This window comes from Scyliorhinus torazame, chromosome 15, assembly GCF_047496885.1.
Source record: "Scyliorhinus torazame isolate Kashiwa2021f chromosome 15, sScyTor2.1, whole genome shotgun sequence".
Lineage (NCBI taxonomy): Eukaryota > Metazoa > Chordata > Chondrichthyes > Carcharhiniformes > Scyliorhinidae > Scyliorhinus > Scyliorhinus torazame.
Window position 1 is genome coordinate 198,554,452 of NC_092721.1, and position 21,011 is coordinate 198,575,462.

At 55.6% G+C, this 21,011-nt stretch overlaps 1 protein-coding gene across 1 annotated transcript in view; it reads left to right on the top strand.

Moving 5' to 3' along the window:
- The window catches only part of gucy2f (guanylate cyclase 2F, retinal), a 109,907-nt gene that overhangs the window by 20,932 nt on the left and 67,964 nt on the right, over positions 1-21,011 (top strand). The window contains exons 3-6 of the mRNA XM_072477395.1: positions 2,100-2,401; positions 4,888-5,242; positions 17,421-17,505; positions 17,676-17,772. Of these exons, the coding sequence (XP_072333496.1) occupies positions 2,100-2,401; positions 4,888-5,242; positions 17,421-17,505; positions 17,676-17,772 (839 nt within the window). The remainder of the gene's footprint in view (positions 1-2,099; positions 2,402-4,887; positions 5,243-17,420; positions 17,506-17,675; positions 17,773-21,011) is intronic.

Below are 21,011 nucleotides of genomic sequence, written 5' to 3' on the forward strand. Positions count from 1 at the left end.
GTGGCTGCTAGTCCCCCGCCAGTCCCAGGGTTGGTGAGGGTTCAGCACTGATTTTGCCGTCGCAAATTGCCACTGTTCCCACGCCGGCATCGGCACCTAGCCTCAAAATCGGAGAATCCCACAGCCTACTGTGTCTACATGGGTTTCTCTGGTGCTCCAGTGTCCTCCCACAGTCCAGAGATGTGCAGGTTAGGTAGATTGGCCATGACCAATGTGTGGGGTTACGAGGAGAGGGAGGGGATGTGGGCCTAGATCGGGTGTTCTTTGGAGGGTGGGTGCAGAATCGATTGGCCAATTGGCCTACTTCTGCACTGCAGGGATACTAATATGCTCATAAATCTCCACTCATATGTGATCACCTATTTCCTATAAGGGAGTGAGTTGTTTTTAAATACTGAGGCTGTATGAAGGACAGAAGTGTGAAGCTGTTGTTCATACTGTGACACATCAGTTTTACACCTTTAAACAAGGGCACAGTAACCAATTATTTAATGCATAAAAATAATGTTTCTTGAATAATTTTCCAAGTTTATATCCCTCAGCGTGATTTTTGTTTCCAGATGTTTTTGTTACTCTGAGCACTTTAATTATTCTGGGGTAATACAGCTTTAAGAAATAATTTTTAAATAACCATGTTGCAGTTGCCATATGCAGTATTTTTTTCATGAACGAGGCCATATTGTTTTGCCTGATCATCTTCATGTTGTAATCCCTTTAAGAATGTCAGCTGTTAACATTTTGTTTGTTCTCACCCTGCCTCCCAACTATTTTCGTTCTTCCTCTGAAGGATTTGACCACTGCTGACTCTAGTTCAGTGAGGTCCACTGCATTCCAGTGCCCCATCCAAGTGGTTCTGTGTAAGCCTAAACAATGAGGTTGTTCAATAGAAACGAGAGAGGGAGAAGAGTTAATCGCACTGCATCCTGGCCGCATCTAGGCCTAAGGGAGCTCATTCAACAAGGATCATGGCAAAGCAGTTAATCCTGGACACTGGCCGGATTGTCCCACTTATTCATAGTATTCATAGAATTTACAGTGCAGAAGGAGGCCATTCGGCCCATCAAGTCTGCACCAGCCCTCAGAAAGAGCACCCCACTTAACTCCACACCTCCACCCTATCCCCTGTAACCCAGTACCCACCTAACCTTTTTGGTCACTAGGGGCAATTTGGCATGGCCAATCCACCTAATCTGCACATCTTGGGACTGCGGGAGGAAACCGGAGCACCCGGAGGAAACCCACGCACACACGTGCAGACTCCACACAGACAGTGACCCAAGCCGGAAATCGAACCTGGGACCCTGGAATTCTGAAGCAACAGTGCTAATCACTGTTCTACCGTGCCACCCACTTTCCTAGCCTAGGAATGTTGAGGTCAACACTTACTCCAGCAGTGGCTGAGATTAGAATAGTCAGCACAGACCAGAAAATGAAGCTGTGACCCTCTTGCTTTGCAATATTGTTCATTTCCATGTTGCCCATTGAGGCATTGGGAACTGTTACCCCTTTGAATGGTTTTATAGACTTTTTAAAAATAAATTTAGAGTGCCCAATTCTTTTTTTTTCCAATTAAGGATCAAATTAGTGTGGTCAATTCACTTACTCTGCGCATCTTATGGTTGTCAATAGTTTAATGGACATCGGTGTTTTTCAATAATTGCTGGGAAATGAGCATCGCTGTCCATCCTTAAGCTCCCTTGAGTAAATGGTTTGGAGCTGCCTTCTTGAACCACTGTGGTCCATGGTGTGTAAAAACTCCCACAATGCTGTTGGTAGGGAGCTCCAGGTTTTGACTAAGTGCCAACGAAGGAGCAGCCAATGTCTGTTCAATGTGAGACGGTGTGTGACTTGGAGGGCAATTTTAGAAGGTGGTGGTGTTCCCAAGCAACTATTGCCTTTGTTCTTCTAGATGGTAGGGTTTGTGGGTTTCCAAAGTGCTAATGGAGCAACCTGGGCCTGTTGTTGCAGTGCATCAGTGGTGATGGAGTGAATGTCTAAGGTGGTGTAGGCAAGAGATAAAGGTGGATATATTTCTATTGATATTTGTTCAATGCTTTGGCCTTGATAGGTACTGTTAATATGGTTGTTTTATATTTCAGTTATTATCATGTGCATGCACTCGGTCCTCATTGGAGGTGAGGAGCAGGCAGTCTTCCTGCAGAAGGCCCATGAGATGGGGTTGACAGACGGAAGGTTTGTTTTTGTACCGTACGACACCTTACTCTACAGTCTTCCTCACAAGAATGTGTCTTACTCCGTGCTGAGGAACAACAGCCAGCTGCGATCGGCATACGATGCGGTTTTGACAGTAACAATGGCATCAGAAGAAATGGACTTCTACGAGGCACTCATAAAGGCGCAAGAGAACGGGGAAATAGCGACATCCCAGCAACCAGAGCAGGTAGGTGGGCGAAACCCAATGGTCAATTGTTTCTCAGGAAATTAGCCCATGTCCCAACACATAGCTCAAGGTTAGTGGGTGGGCACAATCTATCTATTGGCTGTGTTTGTTGGGACAGGCTGTAGGAGGTGCCACCATTGCTGCAAGCAGGAATGATAGGCTTTCTCAGAATGAAACAGGGAAAGTCAGAATAACAGCCATCACCATTACTGTGTTAGCCATTAAATTGAATGGATTGGGGGTGTTACAATGCTAACTTTTATATAGATCTGTTAATCCACCACAACAAGCTGTATTGTGCTTCGCCCCAACCCCACTCCCACAGATGTCCATTTCTTCCACCAGACTCCTCCACCTTAGTTGCAGTCTGCAATCCACTCAATGGTTTGCTTTTCATTTTCCTCCAAGGACCTAGGCTAAGTCAATCCAGTCATTTCTACTTTCAAAAATATAATGAACAGATTGTTGTATTTTCACAGGAGAGGCTGGAAAAGCTTGGATTGTTCTCCAAGTGCAGCGAGAGTTTAGTCCATAGAATCCCTACAGTGCAGAAGGAGGCCATTTGGCCCATCGAGTCTGCACCGACCGTCTGATAGAGCACACTACATAGGCCCACTCACCCCTTCCTAGCCCCACGTTAAGGGACTGTTAATGAAGATGTTGAAACTCCTGAAGGTAGGGAAAGTGAGGTTGGCAGGAAGGACACAGATTTACGATAAAGAACCGGTCAGGAGATAAGGAGGAATCTTTGTGCGCCTGACAGAATGGTGGGAGGAGATTCAATAGTAACTTTCGAAAAGGAATTGGATAAATAATTGAAAAGGAAAAAATGGCAGGGCTCCGGGGAAAGAGCAGGGGTGGTGGTAGGACTAATTGGATTGTTCATCCAAACAACCGCCACAAGCACGATGGGCTGAATGGTCTCCGTTTGTGCAGTAAGGTTGCATCATTCTTTGATTGGAACAGATTACTATTCAGATGACATGGTGGTAAATTCATTAGAATTATTTGGGCTAACTGTGGGAAGCAGAACACACTAACCTTACAGGTGACAGGTTGGCTGTGAGGACACAGGGCAGGCAGCACCTGACTCAGTTGTGAAGCTCTCCACAGCTGAATGACCTGCTGACAATGTTTCAGCTCATTGTATTGATTCTTGCGGCCATAACTGACAAGGCCGTAGATATTCCCCAAGCCTGGCTACCCTGAGAAGATGCTGGGGAAGTGCCATCGACTTTGCTCCACTTCAGAGAGCATTAAAGTTTAACCAGAGATGATGGAGTTGGAGGTTCTCTTCCCTGGAGGACACAAGGGGCACAGTTAGGTTTTTAGAGCAACTCTGCAGTTTTCATGGTAATGTTCTGGCACCAATCCTCAGATTCACTACATTCAATATTGTAACCTATAGGAATATAGCAGGAGGCCATTCGGCCTTTGGAGCCAGTTCCACCATTCAATTAGACCACATCACATCAGTATTCCAACTCCATTTTGCCTGTCTTGCTTCCATATTCATAGTATGTCTGACTGACAAAAATCTATAGATCTTTTAAAAATATATATTTCTATTCTTCTCAGTTTCCACTTTTTTAATCAAACAGACAACCAACAAAAGATAACCAACAATAATAAAAACAATAGCAATCCCCCAACCAGTATCCTCTCCAACATACAAACCCAAACATCACCCCTACATCCCAAATACAAAACAAGAAAGACCAAAACAGAATCCACTGTCATCCCATACATGATAAACAATAAACAATCTCAGCCCCCCCCCTTCAACTGTATCAGCCCCAACCTCACGCACGCGGTTGAGGCGTTTACCCTCCGGAGCACCTCACATCACAACCCTTCCTCCATACCCTCCCCCAACTCCTCCTCCCACTTAGCTTTAATCCCCTCCAATGATACATTGTCCTCCCACAGAATCTTCCCATAAATCGCCGACAAATCTGTAGATCTCAATGTTGACATTTTTAATTGAGCCCTAGTTTAAGTAGCCTTTTAGAGAGAGAGAGAGTATTCCAGACTTTCACTGTGCTCAGTGTGAAGTGTCCCGACATCATCCCTGGATAACCAAGCTCTGATTTAAGGTTAAGCCTCCCTGTTCTGGGCTCCCTTCATCAGAAGAAATAGTTTCTCTCTCTCTGCCCAATCGGCACTTTTAATCATCTTTAACATCCTAATGAGATCACTGCTTAATCTTCTGTACTTAATGGAATAGCAGCCTTGCCTTAGCAACCTGCCCACACAATTTAACCCTTTAGCCCCAGTATCAATCTAGCAACTTTCCTTGGTTCAGTTGGCAGCCTCTAGCTCCGCCTGTTAGTCCCAGTACCTTAACCGCCATGACGGCAAACTCAATCTGAACTATTGTCAGATAAGGTTGAAGTGGAGATCTGGACTTGCGTTCTGGTTAGCCGCGCGAAAGCCAGATTGCGGCTAATCTTTTGCACGGAAATTTAATCCGCTTAACTCCGCAGGTTTCACCTCTCTTTGGAACAATTTACAATGGTGTTTACTTCATTGCTAAAACCATGGAGAGCGTTCAGAGAGACGGGCGCCACATCTCGGGGATAACACTCGCCAACTACACCAAGAACCTGAAATTCGTCGGTTTTAATCAGAAGATCGAGACCAACAGCCGAGGTGAAGGGATAGTGAACTATGTCATCTTGGACACCGATGGCAGAAGTCACCACCTATCACCCACCTACACTATCGATATGGCCACCGAAACTGTGGAGGGCAGCGGCAAAACCATTCACTTTCCAGGGGGATCACCTCCACATTCTGATTCTAGCTGTTGGTTTGACCCAAATGCTACTTGCACAGGAGGTAAGTGCTCAAAAACCCTTATGTTTTCTGGAAATTCTCTCCAAGTATTATTTCTACGATTGCAAGTCAGAGGCTGGGAATTCTGTGGTGAGTAACTTGCCTTCTGGCTCCTTAAAGCCTATTCACCATCTACAACCCCCAAGTCAGGAGTGTGATGGAATACGCTCCACTTGCCTGGATGAGTGCAACAAAACTCCAGAAGCTTGCCACTATCCAGGATAAAGCAGCCACTTGATTGGCACCCCATCCATCAACTTAAACATTCACTCCTTCCCCCACCGCCGCACTGTGTACCATCTACAAGATGCACTGCAGCAACTGACCTAGGCTCCTTCAACAGCACCTTCCAAACCTGCCACCTAGAAGCACAAGGGCAGTAGATACATGGGAACACCACTACTTGGAAGTTCCCCTCCAAACCAATCCTGACTTGGAAATATATTGCCGTTCTTTCACTGTCACTGGGTAAAAATCCTTGAAATCCCTCCCTAACAGCGCTGTGGCTGTTCTGTCAATGCATGGACTGCAACGGCTCAAGAATGTAGCTCATCAAGGGTAATTAGGGATGGGCAATAAATGCTGGTCTAGCCAGCAATGCCCAAATACCATGAAAGCACAGGAGAATTGAGCAGCTGAGGAAAATAGCACAGATACATATTAAGGGGAAGAAAAACAGGTGAGGCAGAAATGAATAGAAGGTTATGATGGTAAGCTTAGATGAAGTAGAGTAAGAAGTAGCTCACATACAGTATAAACCAACCCAAGCATGGACCAGTTCGGCTGAATGACCCGTTGCTGTACATTCTGTACAATGCAAAGTAAAGAAGAGTGAAGGAGAGGAAGGAAGATTGGGTAGGAGCTGAAAATGGCCTGATCCACTCCTGAAAGAACAGACGTGGACAATAGTGTTTTCAGTTCGGGATGGGCGAAAGGACTGTTCAACTGCGATGGGGAACGAGGCATGCCAAGATTGAAAGGCTTGATATCAGCTGCTCACCATTTTAACATTAGAACATTTATTTTTATATGAGAATGTGGGTGGTGTTAAGTCTGAGTAAACACACACAATCAGTGTGGTAAATACTTTTATTTCCAAGCCTTTTAGAATATTCCTGTCAAAGAACAAAAAAACCCACAAAAGGTGCAAAGGATTACCATTCTTACCATTAACTGGGGAATCACCGAGCGTTCAACTAACACTACTCATGGGCAGCACGGTGGTGCAGTGGTAGCAGTGCAGTCTCACGGCACTGAGGTCCCAGGTTCGATCCCGGCTCTGGGTCACTGTCCGTGTGGAGTTTGCACATTCTCCCCGTGTTTGCGTGGGTTTCAGCCCCACAACCCAAAGATGTGCAGGGTAGGTGGATTGAACACGCTAAATTGCCCCTTAATTGGAAAAAATGAATTGGGTACTCTAAATTTAAAAAGAAAAAAAAAACGAACACGACTCATGGGCGTCATTCTCCGACCCCCCAGAGGGTCGGAGAATGGCCGTTGGCCGCCGTGAATCCCGCCCCCGCCGGTTACCGAAGTCTCCGAAGGGAGAAAAGTCGGCGGGGCGTTAATGTCGCCGCTGCCGTCGGAGAATGTCACGGGTCTGCGCAAGGCAGCCGATTTTGGGCCTGCCGATATTCTCCCTTCCGGATGGGCCGAAGTCCCGTTGACGTGATGACTGTTCACGTCGACGTAAATTAAACCTCCTTTTCATCGGCGTGACCCTGTGCTCCAGGTTCACGTCGACCAGCGTGGAGGTGAGTGACGGCCTGGGGGGTTGGCTCTGGGCAGGCGATGGCGTGGCCGCAGTCTGAATGCGTGAGGAGAGGTGTGTCTCGGGTTGTGTGTGCGCATGTGCGGGGGGGTGGGGGTGGTAAGAGTAGGCTGGGCTCCGGGGGAGTGCCGGGAGGGGGTCTGTGCCGGGGAGGGGGATGGGGGGGGGTCCATGCCGGGGGAGGGGGATCCGTGCCGGGGTGGAGGTTGGGGGGGGGGTCCGTGCCGGGGTGGAGGTTGGGGGGGGGGTCCGTGCCGGGGTGGAGGTGGGGGGGGGGTCCGTGCCGGGGTGGAGGTTGGGGGGGGGGGGTCCGTGCCGGGGTGGAGGTTGGGGGGGGTCCGTGCCGGGGTGGAGTTTGGGGGGGGGGGGTCCGTGCCGGGGTGGAGTTTGGGGGGGGGGGTCCGTGCCGGGGTGGAGGTTGGGGGGGGGGGGTCCGTGCCGGGGTGGAGGTTGGGGGGGGGGGGGGGGTCCGTGCCGGGGAGGGGGACGGGGGGTCCGTGCCGGGGTGGAGGTTGGAGGGGGGTCCGTGCCGGGTTGGGGGGGGATCCGTGCCGGGGTGGAGGTTGGGGGGGGGTCCGTGCCGGGGTGGAGGTTGGGGGGGGGGTCCGTGCCGGGGTGGAGGTTGGGGGGGGGTCCGTGCCGGGGTGGAGGTTGGGGGGGGGGTCCGTGCCGGGGAGGGGGATGGGGGGTCCGTGCCGGGGTGGAGGTTGGAGGGGGGCCCGTGCCGGGTTGGGGGGGATCCGTGCCGGGGTGGAGGTTGGGGGGGGGGGGTCCGTGCCGGGTTGGGGGGGGATCCGTGCCGGGGTGGAGGTTGGGGGGGGGGGTCCGTGCCGGGGTGGAGGTTGGGGGGGGGGTCCGTGCCGGGGTGGAGGTTGGGGGGGGGTCCGTGCCGGGGTGGAGGTTGGGGGGGGGGTCCGTGCCGGGGTGGAGGTTGGGGGGGGGGGTCCGTGCCGGGGTGGAGGTTGGGGGGGAGGTCCGTGCCGGGGAGGGGGATGGGGGGTCCATGCCGGGGTGGAGGTTGGGGGGGGTGTCCGTGCCGGGGTGGAGGTTGGGGGGGGTGTCCGTGCCGGGGTGGAGGTTGGGGGGGGGGTCCGTGCCGGGGTGGAGGTTGGGGGGGGGTCCGTGCCGGGGTGGAGGTTGGGGGGGGGGGCCGTGCCGGGGTGGAGGTTGGGGGGGGGTCCGTGCCGGGGAGGGGGATGGGGGGTCCGTGCCGGGGTGGAGGTTGGGGGGGGGGGTCCATGCCGGGGTGGAGGTTGGGGGGGGGGTCCGTGCCGGGGTGGAGTTTGTGGGGGGGGGTCCGTGCCAGGGAGGGGGATGGGGGGTCCGTGCCGGGGTGGAGGTTGGAGGGGGGTCCGTGCCGGGTTGGGGGGGGATCCGTGCCGGGGTGGAGGTTGGGGGGGGGTCCGTGCCGGGGTGGAGGTTGGGGGGGGGGGGGGTCCGTGCCGGGGTGGAGGTTGGGGGGGGGTCCGTGCCGGGGAGGGGGATGGGGGGTCCGTGCCGGGGTGGAGGTTGGAGGGGGGTCCGTGCCGGGTTGGGGGGGATCCGTGCCGGGGTGGAGGTTGGGGGGGGGTCCGTGCCGGGGTGGAGGTTGGGGGGGGGGGTCCGTGCCGGGGTGGAGGTTGGGGGGGGTCCGTGCCGGGGTGGAGGTTGGGGGGGGGGTCCGTGCCGGGGTGGAGGTTGGGGGGGAGGTCCGTGCCGGGGAGGGGGATGGGGGGTGCATGCCGGGGTGGAGGTTGGGGGGGGGTGTCCGTGCCGGGGTGGAGGTTGGGGGGGGTGTCCGTGCCGGGGTGGAGGTTGGGGGGGGGGTCCGTGCCGGGGTGGAGGTTGGGGGGGGGGGGTCCGTGCCGGGGTGGAGGTTGGGGGGGGGTCCGTGCCGGGGAGGGGGATGGGGGGTCCGTGCCGGGGTGGAGGTTGGGGGGGGGGGGGGTCCATGCCGGGGTGGAGGTTGGGGGGGGGTCCGTGCCGGGGTGGAGTTTGTGGGGGGGGTCCGTGCCGGGGAGGGGGATGGGGGGTCCGTGCCGGGGTGGAAGTTGGGGAGGGTCCGTGCCGGGGTGGAGGTTGGGGGGGGGTCCGTGCCGGGGTGGAGGTTGGGTGGGGTCCGTGCCGGGGAGGGGGATGGGTGGGGTCCGTGCTGGGGAGGGGGATGGGGGGGGGTCCGTGCCGGGGAGGGGGATGCGAGGGCAAGTGAGTTGGTCCACCTGGCCAGGTGCCAGCCTCCAACAGTTGGACCCATGCGGTCCATGCCACCTGGCTGGGGGGAGGGGGGGATATGGGCAATGATGACATGTCGTTGTTCCCCTCCCCCCCACCAGGCCGTCATATTTTCCGATCATCCAGCGATGTTGGCCGCCGTGGCGGCAGCTGCTCATGTCTATGTTGCCCTGGATGAGGAGGAGGAGGAGGAGGAGGAGGAGCGTGCCAGAGAGGCGGCGCAGGCTGCCGCAGAGGGGCAGGCGGCAGCCGCCCAGGCTGGAGGGACACCTGACCGACAGGACGAGGAGGTGGAGGAGGACATCGCGGCCCCACGGCAACGGAGGCACCCGAGGGCACCCCGTGTGTACCGGCCCCGACAGTCATACCAGGACCTCACGGACCAGGAATGCAGGAGGAGCCACCGGATGAGGCGGGAAACCGTGGCACACATCTGCCACCTGCTGGCACACCTGTCACCGCGTGGCACTGGCGGGGGACACCCTCTCCCCGTGTCCGTCAAGGTTACGGTGGCCCTGAACTTTTATGCAACGGGGTCATTCCAGGCACCGAATGGGGACCTGTCCGGCATATCGCAGACATCAGTGCATCGGTGCATCCGGGCAGTGACAGATGCCCTATATGCCATGGCGCACCGCTACATCCGCTTCTTCGTGGACCGGGCCAGCCAAGATGCCCGGGCCGTGGGCTTGTTCCCCATGGCCCATGGCGCGATCGATGGGATGCACGTCGCCGTGCGGCCACCTGCAGATAACAGGGCCGTGTTCACCAATAGGAAGGGGACCTATTCGATGAACATACAGGTGGTCTGCGACCACCGCATGATGGTCCTGCACGTCTGCGCCCGTTACCCAGGCAGTGTACACGACTCATACATGTTGTCGCGGTCATCCATCCCCGGCATGTACGAGGGACGCCATCCCCGGCTGAGGGGCTGGTTGCTGGGCGACAGGGGCTACCCATTGCGATCGTGGCTGATGACGCCTATACGGAAGCCACGCAATGAGGCGGAGAACCGCTACAATGATGCCCATGTAGCGACAAGGGGAGTGATAGAGAGGTGCTTTGGCGTGCTGAAGATGCGTTTCAGGTGCCTGGACCTCTCTGGGGGCGCCCTCCAGTATCGGTCAGATAGGGTCGGCCGCATCATTGTGGTGTGCTGCGTCCTGCACAACATAGCCCAGCAGAGGGGCGATGTGCCGCAGGCAGAGGAGGGCGGAGTGGAGGAGCAGCAGGAAGAGGCGCAGTCCTCCCCAGATGAGGGGGATGGGGGTAATGGTCAGGGCAGACGGGGGTAGACACAGGCGGGTGGCTGTCCACCATTACCGGCTGGCCCAGCGGGCACGGGACAGACTGATAGCCGCCCGCTTCACTGACTAGATGGGCGTGGGAATCGGGTAGTATGGCCACAGACCGCACACCATGGCAACAGCCGACCACCCACACCCCCCACCCATCCACCCACCCAGCACCCTCACCCCCCTCCCCAACCCTACCCACCCCACCCGCATGCACCACCACCCCCCCCCCCCATTGCCAATCCACCTGCGGCACAACGGGCCGGGCTCACACAGTTGCGGGTGGACGCGTGTCTATTGCAGGTCATGGAGGATGATGACAACCCGCCCTGCGGTGAGCTCCTGGCTCTACATCGTTGGACTATATCTGACCCATGGCCACAGTACCACCATCCACCCGGACCATCCCTGCATGCGGCTGTGACACTGCAGCGCACGGTCCCGTCCTCTGCCCGGGGGATGTTGATGGCGGCCCAGGGGGAAGGGGGCAGACTCACCTGGGGCTGAGGTAAGACCACCCCTCACACACACACTTGCGCTCAACGTACATGACACCCCCGCACGCTTTGGACAGAGCACAAAGGCAGCTTCTGTAGGTGTAACATTGACTTTAATAACCAAAGGAGTTCATGCACGTGCCCGAGCCCCTAAAACTCATCTGTGCCCTGCACCCGTGCCAACTTACTCAGTGTCTAATTGTTTGGCCTTACGGGCCCTTTGACTACGTCTACGTGGTTCCCCAGACGGTACAGCAGAACTGGAGGTGGACTCCTGTTATTCCTGCCCTCTGACACTGGATCCCTTTGGCGGCCGTTTCCTGGGGCGGTCTGGCCTAGATGGGCCAGGCTGCGGCCCGGGCGACTGGGATGGCGAGCTGCCAGCCTGTCCTGCCCGTTGCCCACCCGATGCACCTGGGACGGAAGGGGGGGGGGGGAGTCCGAGGTGTCGTGGTGCACCGGGACCTCCCCTACAGGGGGAGCCGGGACGGACCACACCACCTCCTCCTCCCTCGGGGTGCCCGATGGCCCCCAGGCCTCTACATGGGTGGGGGATGCGAACGGACTGGCCATCCGACGCCCCCCCCGACATCTGGCGCTGCCAGTCCTGGAGGCCCGTGCTAGTATCGACAGGGGTCTGCAGGTTTGCAGCCATGGAGCCCAGGGGGTTGGCAAACGCTGTCTGTGACAGTGCGACGCCGGCTCGCACATGGCCACTGGCGCCGATGCCCTCAGCGATGGCCTGCTGAGACTGGGCCATGGCCTGCTGAGACTGGGCCATGGCCTGCAGAGACTGGGCTATGGACTGTTGAGACTGGGCTATGGCGTTGAGCGCCTCTGCCACCTGGCGCTGGCACTGGCTCATGGCCTCCTGTGAGAGGGCAGCCATGTCCTGGGCCACAGACGCCGCCTGCACGGAAAGCCCCAGGCCTCGCAAACCGTTCCCCATGTCTGACACCGTCGCACCCATTGCCTCCACCGCGGACGCCACCCGTGCGGTGTCAGCCTGGGTGGCACGCATGACCGGCACCACTCCCAGCTCCTGGACGCGGGTGGACTCCTCCACCTGCGACTGCAGCCGCCGCAAGCCGGCCGTCACTCTCTTCGCTCGTCTCTGGGTCGGTGGTTGCATCGGATCTATGTGTGGGTGTGGTAACTCCAGGAACTCGGGATCCATCTGGGCGGCAGATGTTCGCTTGGGCTGGGCTGCCCTCCGACCGCCCCGCCCCTCTTCTGCTCCTACCTCCACCTGCTGTACCGGGCGGCTGTGTTGTGCGCACCAGTGAGTGTAGCAGACGCCTCATCACTAAAGTGCCCAACCGAGGTGAGTGTTTCTGCGATGGTGGAGGGTGTTGGTGACAGCAGTGGCGTTGTGTTGTGCTCTTCGTCCCACTCTGAGTCCATGGCACTTTGGGACGGGGGTTCGTCTCCACCCATCCACTCTGAGTCACTGTCCGGTATTTCGTCTTCCTGGGTAGTGCTGTCCCGGGTAGGGGTGTCCTGGGCAGTGCTGTCCCGGGTAGTGGTGTCCCGGGTAGTGGTGTCCCGGGTAGTGGTGTCCTGGGTAGTGGTGTCCTGGGTAATGGTGTCCTGGGCAGTGGTGTCCTGGGCAGTGGTGTCCTGGGTAGTGGTGTCCTGGGTAGTGGTGTCCTGGGTAGTGGTGTCCTGGGTAGTGGTGTCCTGGCTCGGATGTGACGGGGGCCTGTGGCTGCCCCCCTCGTCGCTGGGTGGTCGCTCCTGCACGTGAAGGGGGTGTCGTCTCCCTGTTGCTCCAGGTCTCTCCGTCTCCCGTGGTGTGCGAGGGGCATCCTGCGGGCGTCGCATGCTGGAGGGTGCGGGTCTCTCCGTCTCCCGTGGCCTCCGAGGGGCATCCTGCGGGCGTCGCATGCTGGAGGGTTCGTGTCTCTCCGTCTCCCGTGGCCTCCGAGGGGCATCCTGCGGGCGGTCTGCATCTGCGGGGATGGGTGCCTGGACGTTTGGTCCTGCGATACACAATGAAGCATGCATGGTTGGACATCAGGCAGTGATCAGGTGATATGGGGGAGGGGGATATAGGGGAGGGGGGATATGGGGAAGGGCTGTCGGTGGCTCACTTGCTACTACGCCCCCGACCTCTGCATCAGCAACCTCCCGGTCGTCAGGTCCGCCAGCCAGTTCCAGGGCCCTTTCCTCGTGTTCGGTCAGTGGCCTCTCATCAGCGGGGCCTCCTCCAGTCCTCACATGTTCCCTGGTGTTGTGTGCGCGCTTCTCCTGTGGGGGGGGGGGGGGGGGGTGGCAGGGGTAAAAGGCAACACTGTTAGGCAGGTATATGAATGCACGCCATCGGTTGCGCGTGCATTGCAGAGGTTAAGGTTAGGGCTGGATTCACTTGGGGATATGGGGGATATGGGGGGGGGGGATATGGGGGAGGGGGGATATGGGGGGAGGGGGGATATGGGGGGAAGGGGGGATATGGGGGAAGGGGGATATGGGGAGGGGGGATATGGGGGAGGGGGGATATGGGGAGGGGGGATACGGGGGAGGGGGGATATGGGGGAGGGGGGATATGGGGGAGGGGGGGATATGGGGGAAGGGGGGGATATGGGGGAAGGGGGGATATGCCTTCTCGGACGAGGTCGTTCACCTTCTTGTGGCACTGGGTGCCTGTCCGTGGTGTCAGGGCCGCAGCGGTGACAGCCTCTGCCACTTCCCTCCACAGACGCTGGCTGTGGCGTGGGGCAACTCTGCGGCCGTGCTCGGGATACAGGGCCTCCCTCCTCTGCTCCACTGCGTCCAGGAGCGCCTCCACATCCCGTGACTCAAACCTCGGGGCTGAGCGGCGGCCAGCCATCCAGTCGGGTGTTCCGGTTGGGTGTTCCGGTCGGGTGGGGGGGAGCAGCGCGGCCTTATGAGCCGTCAAGCGCGGATCCCGTTACGTCGCTGCTAGCCCATTTCGGGCCGGAGACTTTCGACCCATTTTTCCGACGTGACGCAAGTCGGATTTGCGCCGTTTTTTGCGCCGATCGGCGGACTTTCCGCCGATAACGGAGAGTTTCGCCCCATGTCCTGCAATTTTCCAATGGGAATTGGGTCTATATTGACTAGAAATGATTTTCAGGGCAATGGGAAAGTGTGGGGGAGAGAGGGACTAATGGACTGCTTTTACAGAGAGGATGGGCCGAATGGCCTCCTTCTGTGCAGCAGGATTCTATGATGTGCTGGCTGGGCCTCTGAGAGCATGAAACTGGAACAGGCAGACATTGGGCTGGATTCCCCATCCCACGACGCCAGCAGCGTGGATTGTGATCGGGCAGAGAATTCGGTGTCAGGCCAAAACTGAGGTTCGCACCGGGCGCCAAACCGACCGTTATGCTCCAGCCTCCTGCTGGTGGCAGGATCGGGATATGCGCCCGCGCGCCAGCTAACCTCCGGGTCCTCGCGATTCTCCGGTCCTCTAGACCGGGAAAGAGGACACGGATCACTACTGGTATTTAGCAGCATGGCCCTGACACCGTGGATCTCACTGTGAGTCAAGCGGGTAAGCCCTAGAGGCAGTTGCTCCCGAAGTCCACCAGAGGGCCACCCCTCCCAACAATGCACAATTTGCCCATCCCTCCCCTACCAGACCACCTACCACCGGCCCCCCTAAAATGGGAGACACCCCCAGAGGCCCCCCTGAAATGGGAGACACCCCCAGAGGCCCCCCTAAAATGGGAGACACTCTGAGAAACCCCCCTGATAGGGAGATCCCCCACCAAGAAACCCCCTAGATACAGTGACCCCCCCCCGGAGGCCCCCGAGACAGGAAACTCCCCCAGAGACCTCCCCAAACAAAATGAACCCCGCCACCCACAGGGCCCCAGAAAAGAGACCCCTTGTCTGGAAGCTGGAGAAAGTTCAGCCATGGTTAGTGAAAAAACTACTAGTATAACACTCACCTGGGCATTTACCTGCTGGCTCCGTCAATTCCTGGAAGGAGAAATGCATTGACCTGCTTTTAAACCCATCAGGTCCTTCAGCTGCAAGTCATTCATTCATTTCTCTTCGAGGGCTGTGTTTGACAGCTTCCACAAACACAGGTGTCAGCGTTCCTTCATTCATCTTTCTTCAAGGTTCACTAACTCTAAGTGCTGTGACCACAATGTTTACAAACAGCAACCACATCAAAAAGAGTTAAGTGCATTCCAATCACCCCCCCCCCCCCCTCCCACTTCACGCTTGAGTGATTTTGAAGTGCTCAGCTGGAAATTGAGAGCACTTAACTCTCTTTGGGGTCTGGAAGGGGAATCCCACTATCCAGGGGGTCTTTGGGGGGGGGGGGGTGTCAAGCTATACAGGGGGTCTTGGGGAGTTCCAGCTATACAGGAGGCCTTGAGGGGCTCCCCTATCCAGGGGGTTTCTGGGTGTGGGGGTTGGTCACCCCCGTACTTGGGGGAAGTGGGGGGGACCCAGAAAATCCAGGGGGTTTGATCCACGATGCGCGGGGGGGGGGGGGGGGGGGGGAGGCTGCTTTGCGGGACCTAGCTATTGGACCCATTCAAAATGGAGGCCCATTAGTGGGATTCCCTTGGGAATCCCTTGCATTCCTTATCATACATAAATTTGCATGACAAAGGTTATGGAATTGCTTCCTGATATGTGCCCCAGCAGGAGGGCAAATCAATTCCCATTCAACTCCGGTGGGAGAACATTGGGCCCGTTTCTACCAACAAAATTTCTAAGTTAATTTGTGGCGGGTTTTTCGGGGAGTTTCCCGCCGCCATTCAATGACACGGTAATTTTTTTTCGAGCCCTGGGGAGTTTCTCACCGGTTTAGGCCACACTTCGAATTTTTGGGGGGGAATGGGAAGCTGAACTCAGAGATTGGGCTGCCATTTTGAAACGGTCCATGAATCTCTAAGTGGGCTCCCACCCAAGGTCAATGTCACCTCCCCACACACACATGAACAGAACCCCACACCCCTCAAGAGAGGACACCCCGCGAGACTTCGGAGAGTCCCAAGAGGCGCGGAGCATGTTGGCAGGCTCGCTGGAGGCCTTTGCCGGCCGCGTTGCGCACAAGCAAGACCACAACGCGGCCGAATATTTGCGCCCATAGTCTCCCAAACGGAGAATCCCGGCCATTCTTGAGATTTCTTGGATGGAAACAGTAAACCTGGGAACAAATGATGTGTGGACTGCTCTGGATTTATGTTGTCACAGACTGAGGCCAAACGTAGCCTCTTGTTCATGGAGCTGGTTCATTCGATATCTGGGTGCATTGGGCCCGGCACTCAGGCAGACATTCATCCCTTCTAAGGTTCCAGATATACAATGGAACACACCTCTTGTCTTCCTATAATCTCAATCTTCATTGTGCTGGATAAAATCCTCCTGGAACTTTGAAGTTATGGATCTCCTTACCTCGCCCATACTTTCAAGCTTGATGGTATCTGATCACTTTCTGTGGGGCAGAAGGTTGTGGGTTCAAGTTCCACTGCAGAGACCTGAGCATGGAACGGCTGAACCCCCAGTGGCGTATTGAGGGAATGCCGCACTGCCAGAGGTGCAGGCTTTTGAACGAGAGGCTCATTAAACTGAGGCTCTGACTGCCCTTCCAGTTGGACGTAAATGATCCCACGGCAGTAGGTGGATGAAGAGCAGGCAAATTCTCTCCCCGCTCCTGGACAATATTTCTCACTCAACCGATATCGCGAGCTCAAGTCACTTCTCACATTCCTGTTTGTGGGAGCTTGCTGTGCTCCACATTGTCCTATATGGTCCCATAATAAAGCAAGTTCCCACAAACAGAAATACAGAGTTTCTAACTCTCCGATTTACCACATATTCCTCTTTTCACCTTCCATGGCACCCTGCATAATGAATCTTGGCCCTTCACCTTGATTAACCCATAATGAAGATTGGAGACCACCGTTTTGTTGACACACAGACCTTAGGCTCACTCTAACTGGAGGCTGGGGAATCAGTGACCCACGTGGTGGGCTACAGGTCATACCCTGACTGAGACTTTTATAGTACTAATTGGTTCTCTCCTCGGGCAGCATGTTGGCACAGTGGTTAGCACTGCTGCCTCAAAGCTCCAGGGACCCGGGTTCAATTCTGGCCTCGGGTGACTGGGTGGAGTTTGCATTTTCTCCCCGTGTCTGCGTGGGTGTCCTTCGGGTGCTCCGGTTTCCTCCCACAATCCAAAGATATGCAGGTTAGGTGGATTGGCCAGGCTAAATTTCCCCTGAGTGTCCAAAAGGTTAGGTGGGGTTACTGGGTTACGGGGATAGGGTGAAGCTATGGGCTTAGGTAGGGTGCTCTTTCCGAGGGCTGGTGCAGACTCGATGGGCCGAATGGCCTCCTACTGCACTGTAATGTCTGTAAATTACAGTTTCCAATGCATTAATTATTAGTGCGATCTGTCTCTTTTCTCTCTCCAGGTATTGAGTTAACAGTTGTCCTATTGGCTTTTGGGTTCATCATTGCTCTTGCTCTGTGTGGTCTTGGTCTCACCTATGTCATCAGGTAAGATATTTGCAACATTTTATTTGTAGCGGACGTTCGCTTGGCTGACGTGCTAGCCGACATTATTGAGTCAGAGGCAATGGGTCCAGTTGCTTCTCATACTGCAGACAGGACACCTCATAGCCTAGTATTGCATTTCGGCGATACAGACTATAATTCTCTCGTTTCAGGCGGAGGATCCAGCAGATACAGATGGTGAAAGGGCCAAACAAGATCATAATGACCCTCGAGGACCTCACCTTTATCAACCCACAGCTCAGCAAAAAGGTTGGTCTGATTCTCTGAATTGGGCGGCTCACAGTGTTTTCCATTGTTGTGTAGGGAAGAATGTGAACATATTTTTAAAAAATATATATATATTTATTAAAGTTTTTAACATAATTTTTCTCCCTTACAAACAATAACCCCCCCCCCCCCGGTAACAAAAAAGAAAAAAAAAGAAACGAGAAATCGCGCGGAGCAAGATATATACATGACAAAATAGTATATTTACATATATTTGTACACTGGCTCTCTCCCGTACGTGCCAGTTTCCCCGACTCTTCATGTTATCTCTTGCTCCTTCACCCTCCCAGGCAGCTCCCCCCCCCCCCCTCCCCCCCCCCCCCATTTTGCTGCTGTTGCTGACCGACCTTCCTCTAACGCTCCGCGAGATAGTCTAGGAATGGTTGCCACCGCCTGTAGAAACCCTGCGCAGACCCTCTTAAGGCGAACATAATCCTCTCTAACTTTATGAGCCCAGCCATATCATTTATCCAGGCCTCCATGCTGGGGGGCTTCGCCTCCTTCCACATTAGCAAGATCCTTCGCCGGGCTACTGCGGACGCAAAGGCCAGAATACCGGCCTCTTTCGCCTCCTGCACTCTGGGTTCATCCACTACTCCGAATATTGCTAGCCCCCAGCTTGGCTTGACCCGGACTTTCACCACCTGATTTAATGCTCCCGCCACTCCTCTCCAGAATCCCTCCAGTGCCGGGCATGACCAAAACATATGGACATGGTTCGCCGGGCTCCCTGAGCACCTTCCACATCTGTCCTCTACCCCAAAGAACCTGCTCAACTTCGCCCCCGTCAAGTGCGCTCTGTGAACCACCTTAAATTGTATCAGGCTGAGCCTGGCACACGAGGAGGAGGAATTAACCCTACCCAGGGCATCAGCCCACAGACCTTCCTCGATCTCCTCCCCCAGCTCCTCCTCCCACTTACCTGTCAACTCTTCTACCAGCGCTTCCCCCTTTTCTTTCATCTCCTGGTGTATTGCCGAAACCTTGCCCTCCCCGACCCATGCACCCGAGATCACCCTGTCTTGAATTTCTTGTGCCGGGAGCAACGGGAATTCCCTCACCTGTCGCCTCAAAAAAGCCCTCACCTGCATATATCTAAAGACATTTCCCAGGGGTAACTCAAACGTCTCCTCCAGTGCCCCTAGGCTCGCAAACGTTCCGTCAATGAACAGGTCCCCCATTCTTCTGATCCCCGCCCGATGCCAGCTCTGGAACCCACCGTCCATCTTTAATGTGAACATGTTATACATTGAATGTCCAGCACGGTGTCACGTGAGAAAGGTACGTAAGAAATGTACCTTTAAGAAATGGAGCTGCTCATGTTACTGGAGTGATGTCAGAGTGTGGGTGGAGCTGAGCTCCACTTCTGCTTTTTGAGTTTCAGTTTGAGAAGAGCTTGGGTGTGTCTGTGTTCTTTCAGTGAGCTGCACTGCTGTTGATCTCTGCCATCCAAAGACTATCTATGGATCATTTGGCGAACTCAGAATTGTAAAAAGGTCTCAGTATTAAATGTAACCCTAATGTGTTCCTGTTTGAAGGTTTGTTAAGTCTTTTGGATGGTAGAAAGGACAGCATACAGGTTATTTAGTGTTGTATTCTTTTGGGGGTTGTATTTGAATTAATGGTTGCTAAGATATTCACTGTTTGTTTTAAAAAGGTTAACTTGAGTTCATAGAATCAACATTGTTTTGTTTTAAAAACCACTGGTCCATTTTCTGCTGTGCCACACCTGTAGAGTGGGCCGTGTGCTCCCCATACCACAATCTATTAAAAGTTGTGGGTCAGGTGAACTCCATGTACACTTTGGGGTTCTCTAAACCCTGGCCCATAACAACGGAAACAAACCACTTGGCCCAACTGGCCCAAGCCAATGCTTCTTTGAGTTAACAAAATAAACTAAATCAACAAATTGTAGGATAAATTAAAATGCAATTCCTTAAAGGGATGCGGCATCAGAGGAATCAGAATCTCTAACGAAGCTTAAAATATCGATACAAAATGTGATCGAAAGGGTAAATAATGCACTCCAGTCCTCTGCGGTGCCCACCGGGTATGGGAGGTCTTGAAAGTGCCGGCAGATACTAGTGCTTCCTTTCCAGGGAATCCTGGCAGCGACAATAGCCATGGAAGAGGGGCAGACAGTCGGGATGGATGACCCCCTCGACTGCCCGCTGCCTGGACTGAGACTAGCTTTCAATTCCAGATTGATTAATTGAATTTAAATTTCACCAGATGCTGTTGTGGGATTTGAACCCACGCCAGGCAAGTCTGACCTCAACTGTAGGCGTGGTTGTCATGAAATGCAGACACACGCATAATGATATACAGACAGGCACAGACAAGCAGCTAATGGACACAGAGAACAGTACATGACCAATAAGCAGGCAGGACACTCAGGGCGCGATTCTCCGCTCCCGTGACTAAGTGCCCACGCCGTCGTGAACGTCGTCGAGTTTCACGACGGCGTGAAACGGCCCCGATCGCGATCGATTCAAGGCCCGAAGATGGGCTCGGGGGGCGTGTCGCGAAAGCAGCGTCGTCAGCGCGCGCCGGGCATTGGCGCCGCGTAAAAGCGGTGCCGAGTAAATGACGCGGCCGGCGCCGCGTAACTGGCGTCACCCGCGCATGCGTGGTTGCTGTCCTCCCCGAGGCCGCCCCGCAAGAAGATGTCGGATGGATCTTGCGGGGCGCGGAAGAAAGGAGGTCCTCCTTCAGAGAGGCCGGCCCGCCGATCGGTGGGCACCGATCGTGGGCCAGACCCCATTTGAGGCCCCCCGCAGTGCAGGAACCCCCCTTCCCCCCCCCCCCCCCCCCCCCCCATAGGCCATCCCCCCACCGTTCCCGCGCTGTCCCTGCCGGCAGCGACCAGGTGTGGACGGCGCCGGTGGGAACCCATCGTATTGGGCAGGCCGCTCGGCCTATCCGGCCTGGAGAATAGCGGGGACAGCGGAGAATCGCCATTTTGGGTGTCTCGGGCGATTCTCCGGCCTGCGGCCCGCGGAACTCGACGGGGCCGTTCTCGCCCCTTGGGTGAATTGCGGGAGGGCGTCGGACCGGCGTCGCGGGAAAAAATGGCGTGCCAGGCGATTCTCCCAACCGGCGGCGGAGCGGAGGATCGCGACCTCCCATTTAAAATCCAACTTTATGGATTTGAGTGGGGACGACGACAATATATCCTGACCTTGGAGGAGGAGTCAGTGATGTGGGTCTTCAGTGCAAAC